At 29.7% G+C, this 6,857-nt stretch overlaps 2 protein-coding genes across 3 annotated transcripts in view; both read left to right on the plus strand.

The window, feature by feature from the left end:
- LOC107653646 (ankyrin repeat domain-containing protein 29) overlaps nucleotides 1-4,559 on the plus strand; it is a 6,268-nt gene extending 1,709 nt beyond the window's left edge. Inside the window, exons 2-10 of one of the 2 annotated variants that reach the window (XM_016440421.1) lie at nucleotides 345-455; nucleotides 538-636; nucleotides 1,113-1,211; nucleotides 1,288-1,386; nucleotides 2,289-2,387; nucleotides 2,498-2,596; nucleotides 2,985-3,080; nucleotides 3,152-3,250; nucleotides 4,215-4,559. In XM_016440421.1, coding sequence (XP_016295907.1) covers nucleotides 345-455; nucleotides 538-636; nucleotides 1,113-1,211; nucleotides 1,288-1,386; nucleotides 2,289-2,387; nucleotides 2,498-2,596; nucleotides 2,985-3,080; nucleotides 3,152-3,250; nucleotides 4,215-4,298 — 885 coding nt within the window. In that variant the 3' untranslated portion in view covers nucleotides 4,299-4,559. The remainder of the gene's footprint in view (nucleotides 1-344; nucleotides 456-537; nucleotides 637-1,112; nucleotides 1,212-1,287; nucleotides 1,387-2,288; nucleotides 2,388-2,497; nucleotides 2,597-2,984; nucleotides 3,081-3,151; nucleotides 3,251-4,214) is intronic. The other variant, XM_016440422.1, reaches the window with a different exon arrangement.
- A 1,070-nt stretch (nucleotides 4,560-5,629) lies between these two features.
- The window catches only part of LOC107653644 (vacuolar protein sorting-associated protein 4B-like), a 7,259-nt gene continuing 6,031 nt past the window's right edge, over nucleotides 5,630-6,857 (plus strand). Inside the window, exons 1-2 of the mRNA XM_016440418.1 lie at nucleotides 5,630-5,797; nucleotides 6,468-6,579. Coding sequence (XP_016295904.1) covers nucleotides 5,777-5,797; nucleotides 6,468-6,579 — 133 coding nt within the window. The 5' untranslated portion in view covers nucleotides 5,630-5,776. The remainder of the gene's footprint in view (nucleotides 5,798-6,467; nucleotides 6,580-6,857) is intronic.

Genomic DNA, 6,857 nt, shown 5'->3' on the forward strand with positions numbered 1-6,857 from the left:
AGGTAATTCATAAGGAATTAAGAATATATATATAATACATTAGTATATTTTATTTTAATGTAGTTTGCTATTTAAATTTTTTTAATTTTAAATGGATGTTGCACAATTAATTTACTTCAATGTTTTTTTTCTTTAACAAACCCCTAATGATATTTTATTAAGCAATATTACTTTGCTCATTTTGACCCTGTTGACTAAGAAGATTTATGCTGATATCGATTCAGCAGTCTTTCGAAAATATGGTAATATAAACAGCATGTTAATGTCCCCACGAGGTAATAGTGTGATCTGTCATAGAAATGATGATTGTCTGTGTTGGTGTGTTTTGTTTATGTGTCTGACAGAAGGAGACGCCGCTTGCCAACGCTGTGTTTTGGGCAGCGAGGAAAGGAAACTTGGCCTTGCTTCAGCTGTTGTTGAACAGCGGCCGAGTGGATGCCGACTGCAAAGATGGAGTATGAGCTTCTTCTTTCCTGCATGCTTCACTGTTCGAGTGATTGTACGGCGTATAACAATGCATTCTGTGTGTTTTCGCAGTACGGCACCACAGCATTGATGGTGGCTTCATACAGTGGCCATTATGAGTCTGTCCGGGAACTCATCATGCAAGGTGCAGATATTAATCTGCAAAGAGAGGTACGGATGCTCTTGTGTCTGGATCATGCTTATATTGGTATTTTGATGAGATGGTTTTTTAATTGTAATTGAATTGATTATGTTTGTTTTGATTAGGGCTGCACGATTAATCGCATGCGATATTTAACGCGATTTTAATAATTTTATTTAATGTTTTTTTATTACATGTATTAATTATTTTTATATTATTTTCTTTTATTATTTTCTATTATTTTTAATTTAATGTATTAGTTATCTATATCTGTCTGTTTGTTTGTTTTGTTTGGCCTTTTTATATTTTATTTTCCTCACTAGCATTTCTGTTGACATCCACCTAGCAATAAGCAGCAGTGAAAGTTATTTCTGTCTGAGCTAAATATATATAGCTAGGGTGACAGGCTGTTAATAGTGCAGTAGTACGTGCTAATATTGCTCCTCATGAGCTGAAGTGTGTTTGTGGACTGATGATGATGCAGATGTTGTCTCTGTTCCTCCAGACTGGTTCCACCGCCCTCTTCTTTGCTTCACAGCAGGGCCATAATGAAATTGTCAAGCTCCTGTTTGAATTTGGAGCATCCACAGAGTTTCGGACAAAGGTGCGGTATGTTTTAGCCAAAATAAAAGAATCCTATAAATCTGATAATTCAGAACTGACTGGTTTGTGATCTCCAGGATGGCGGCACGGCGCTCTCCGCAGCCTGTCAGTACGGTCACTCCAAAGTGGTGGAGACCCTTCTGAAGAACGGCGCCAATGTCCACGACCAGCTCAATGTTAGTCAACATGTGTTCCTCCCTCTTGCTCTCTAAAAGCCTGATGCATGTTTGTGCCAGTTCCTCTAAGGTTTCTGCTGATTCAGTGTTTAGACTCTGCTCTTAGGAACGGGATAAGACACAGTTTAAATTAAAACATGTCTTTGGGAGACACCAAATATTTTCAAATAATTAGGTGGAAATATTTGTTTAATAATTTGTAATTAATGTAATATGTATTTATTTATTCTAATGCAATATATATTTTTATTTATTTATTTATAATTTAATTTTGATTTAATATAATGTTACTTTAATCTAATATTTATTTGTTTGTTTATGTTTTATTATTTTTACTGTTATTATGTATTCATTTATTTTTAATTTAATGTTTAATTTTGTTTATAATCTTTTAATCTAATCTAATATTTATTTAAATGTATTATTTATTCATTCATTTTATTTTGAATTCAATTTTCTATAGTATTAATTTTATTTATTCATTTATTTTGAATGCATTCTTAATTTTGTATTTAATGTAATGCTATTTTAATCTAATGTGATTTTAAATTTTTTTAATTTTTTATTTAATTAGATGTTTTTCTTACATTTATTAATTTATTTTAGTTTTTTTTAAATATAATATTATTTCAGTCTAATGTAATATTTATTTGGTTGTTTTTTTTTCTGATTTCTATTTTATTTAATTAGGTTTTTATTATATTTATTAATTGATTCACAATTAATATTATATTCATTAATTTATTTTAATTTAATAACAATTTTTAAACTTAATGTAATTTAATGTAATGTTATTTTATGTATGAAAGATCACTTTTTTATATATATATATATATATATTCTCTAAATACCATTTTCATGTCATTTGACCATTACATTTGACCATATCCTCTGTGTTTCAGGATGGTGCAACGGCCTTATTTCTGGCATCCCAAGAGGGTCATGTGACTGTAATACGGCAGCTTTTGTCATCTGGGGCTAAAGTCAATCAACCCCGAGAGGTCTGCTTTATATTCATGGCTTGTGCATTGTAGTTTGGTTTTGGTTAGGAGTGTTTGGTTTGCTGTTATGTATTTTTGTTCTCCATATTGATTCAGTTTTTTTGGGTCAGGATGGCACAGCTCCGCTCTGGATGGCAGCCCAGATGGGACAAAGTGAGGTGGTGAAAGTTCTGCTGCTACGAGGCGCAGACCGTGATGCAGATAGAAAAGTATGTTTACATTTTATTTTATTTTTTTATTTATTTTTTTTTTCAATTTCCAATAGCTTCATATTTTTACCCAGATATTTTATTTTACTTTATTTAATTTTATTATTTTTATGTTTAGTTATTTTAAATGTAATTGTATTTTATTACTGTTTGATTATTTAATTAATTGTTGTTTATTAATTATTTAATTCCAGTTTCTTTTCTTTCTTTTTTTTCTTTTTTATTCTGTTCTGTTCTGTTCCTCATATCTCTTCGTATTCTACCCTGGCTTGAATCAAACTCTTCAGCCAGGTAGAAAAGAAGCTTATTAAAAATGCATGAAATGTTTGACAATTGCCTCATTTATTCTATTATCTCGGTGCGTGATCTCTCATGTTTCTGGCTGAAGGACGGCTCCACGGCTCTGTTCAAGGCTGCACATAAAGGCCACTGTAACGTCATCGAGGAGCTCCTCAAGTTCTCCCCTTCACTCGGCCTTCTGAAGGTACGACCGCATCAACTGACATCCAAAAAGTGGTTCGATTGTGACCGTGTGTGTTTTATCATGCAATCTAGAACGGTTCTACAGCTCTTCATGCTGCTGTCATGGGTGGGGATCCAAAAACAGTTGAACTTTTGCTGAAAGCAAATGCTGATCCAGCTTTACCCAACAAGGTAAATTTGAGACATGGATTATAACATATTAATCCACACCATATATGTGTTTTTTTATATGCATGTATTATTTTGATTTTTTAATTTAATTTTTTTAATGCATTTATTTATTTTTTTTTCTTATTTTATTTATTTAAATTGTTCAAAACAACCCCAATATATAGCAATTACTGATTTGCATCAATAAATTACACAATTATTATTTCATTTATATATATATATATATATATATATATATAAATAGATCTTATTTATTTGTGTAAATTGTGTAAATTGTTATCCACAATATTTTCTCCATTTGAAATATTAATATATTAATTATTATATTTGATTATTATCTTTTATATTTAATTAATTGTTTCATTTTTGTATTTTTTTATTATTATCATTATTATTATTATTATTAAATTATGTTTAAATATTATTTAAATATTATTAAATATACATTTATATAAATTATATATATAAATTGCATTAATATTAATTTACATGGACAACTTGCAAAATGATTTCTTTGTTTAAATTTTTATTTAAATTATTATTTATTTTGTGTGTGTGTGTGTGTGTGTAAATATATATTAGACACACACACACACACACACACAATAATTGTGCAATTTGTCCACGCAAATGACCATAGGAAAGATAATTTTATCATAGGTAAAAAAAAATGTTATAACATTTTTTGTATTGTCTAAAATTTGTAGTTTAAATGTTAAATGTTAAAAAATAGTTGCTTGATGTCCCTGTCAGTGTTTTCTTGTTCATATTTAGCACTGCCATCTACTGGTCAGTGAGCGTTTAGGTATAATGAATGTACTGCAGGCAAATAGCTCAAAATATGATAAATGCTGCAGGAATCTAATTCACTTCACTTCATAGTAGATCATAAAAGCACATGATAATCTGGTGTTTTAATGTCACTTTTGCAGCACGTTCTGATGGTATCACGTTCTCTCTGCAGAACAATGAACTGCCGGAGGATCTGACGAAGAACGAGCGCATCCTGCGAGTCCTGCGTCTGGCCCTGCTGAACGCAGCGAGTTGATGACTGCTGGGTTTGCTCTTAGCTCTCTGCTGTCTTTGTTTTTGAGTTGATGAAAAATGAATGCACTACATCCTCCTGAGAGAGGAGAAATCAGAGCTTTCCTGTCTCATACAGCCGATGTTATAATGGTGCTTGCTTGCAACAACACAAATGCACTGAAAAGCAGAATTGCTTATTCTTCATCTTGGAAATGTTATGATGTAATGTCATTCCCTTTTTTTTTTTTCGTAAGAATTTATTAAATTTGTATATTTTGTAAGAAGCAGCTTATGCTTTTTGTTTAAAAAATTAAATGCTTAAAAAATTGTTTTATAAAATTAATAAAGTATTTTGGTGATATTATTTAAGTAGTGTCTTGTAGCCTGCAAATATATTTGAATTAATAGCATGTTTTCATCAAAAGAGCTCATGAATCAGTGTTTATGCCATACGACTACTAAAAAACAAAGAAAGGAAAACTTCACAACCAAATAAAAAATAGTCACAACACAATTAAAAAAAAGCTCAATTCTTATTCGATAAAAAATGACTCTTGGCTCTTTGATGAGTAGTTGTTCTTGACATATTTATTTTCTGCTTAATGTGGACTTTATTTTCTTTAGAAAAGTTTCAATCTTGGCGCTTACGTGTTCGTTTTCTTAACATTTCATTTAGCATTTTGTCTGTGAATGAAGTGTGTTAAACTGTATATTTGTCAAAACAATAAATGTAACCGAAAATGCTGCTTTTTAAATGTCTTTCATTTAATGAAAGATTAATGAAAATGATTACATGATTTTTAAAATTTGATTTCATTTTATTGCTTGAACAATATTTAATTTGACTTATTTTTAATTATTTATAAACTGTACCTCTTGGCTCGTTCATGTGTTTTTTTCTTGCCATATTTATTTTCCACCGAAATGCATTTTGGACTTTATATTTTCTTCAGTAGCCTAAATATCAAAATCTTGGTTCTTAAATATTTGTTTTTATAACATTTTATCTAGCATTTTGGCTGTGTATGAAGTGTGGTAAACTGTTTATTTTTCAAAACAAGAAATGTAGACGAAAATGCTGCTTTTAACGTATTTTATGAGGGAATTAAATATTTTAAAATATATTTATTTGATTGCTTAAAACGTGAATGAATATTTTATTGTATTCTGTATTTCATTATTATTGTAATTTTAAAAATATTTCACATTTATTTATTTTTTTTATTTTAAACATTACTGTCACCATATTTTACATTATTTGTTTCAGTAAACTCGAAATGTTCCTGTTAAAACAGTGGGCGTGTCCGATGCGCGGGAAAGGTGTGGCTCAGCTCTCGTCACCCGTGACGTCACTGTAAACACTCAACGCGGAAGTGCGGGAGACGCATAGATTTACCGACGCTTCGAGATTCTGCTACACATTCGTTTAAAAAAAATGTATAAATTTGAATTGTTCCAGCAGTAACACATTATAAGTTCACCTTCAACACACCGTCAACAATGACGAATGTCAACTTACAGGTAAGAGACTTTACAAGTGGTATGACTGCCATAATAATGGACCTTTTCATGTATTAAATGTAATATGTGTATTATTTATAATTTGTTGTAATTTTTCTGCTCTATTTAAACGTATGTTTTGACAACATACAGTCTAAAATGTAACTATATTGTTGAGATTTAGAATATATGTATTGTTTAACCGGTAAACATTCATTTGTTCGTTATGTTTAGGTGGCTTGTTTATTTTTTTTGATACATACATAAATGTAAGAAAGTGCTTCTTAACTTATTTGGTACATTGTAAAGTTTTTTAGCTCCTGTATGTATTCCTCAGTCTGTCCTTAAACTGGTCTAACCAGTTATCCGTACATTACACCACACTATAACATAATCTTATACAACACAGATTTCATTTGAATTCCAGATTTGAAACATTTGAACCTGATCAGGTGATCTATATATGGGCGTTTGTGTAACTACAGACAATATTATATTTGATTGTTTTATTTTTGCCTTAGACTTTTTAAATATCACTTGTGTACAGAATCATTTTATTTTATTTCCAGTTATTTTTATTTATGTTATTCCCAAAGTGTGAAATATTGTACAAAATTAAGTTAGACTTGGCAAGAAAAAATGCTGTTTCTTTTTCCTTTTTGAATGTCTCATCTTTCCTTGCGCACAATAGAAAGCCATTGATTTGGCCAGCAGAGCCTCTGAGGAGGACAAGGCCAAAAACTACGAGGAAGCCCTGCGCCTCTATCAGCATGCAATCCAGTATTTTCTTCATGTGGTGAAATGTAAGAAGCCAAAAGCCACTATTTATAAACTTCACTTAGATTTGACATGTAATTTTTAAATATATTTATATTTTATTTTTATGTTTATTTATATTGAAACATTCTATATTTATTTAAAAATGTAAAAAAAAAAAAATATATAATTATAAATCATTAGTGCATCAATATTAAAATATTATTAATAGAATTTAATAAAACATTACTTGTTTTTATATTCACATATTATATACAGTATATATATATATATATATATATATATATATATATATAATATTGTA

This window comes from Sinocyclocheilus anshuiensis, unplaced genomic scaffold (genome assembly GCF_001515605.1).
Source record: "Sinocyclocheilus anshuiensis isolate Anshui unplaced genomic scaffold, SAMN03320099.WGS_v1.1 scaffold1079, whole genome shotgun sequence".
In the NCBI taxonomy this organism is placed as follows: domain Eukaryota; kingdom Metazoa; phylum Chordata; class Actinopteri; order Cypriniformes; family Cyprinidae; genus Sinocyclocheilus; species Sinocyclocheilus anshuiensis.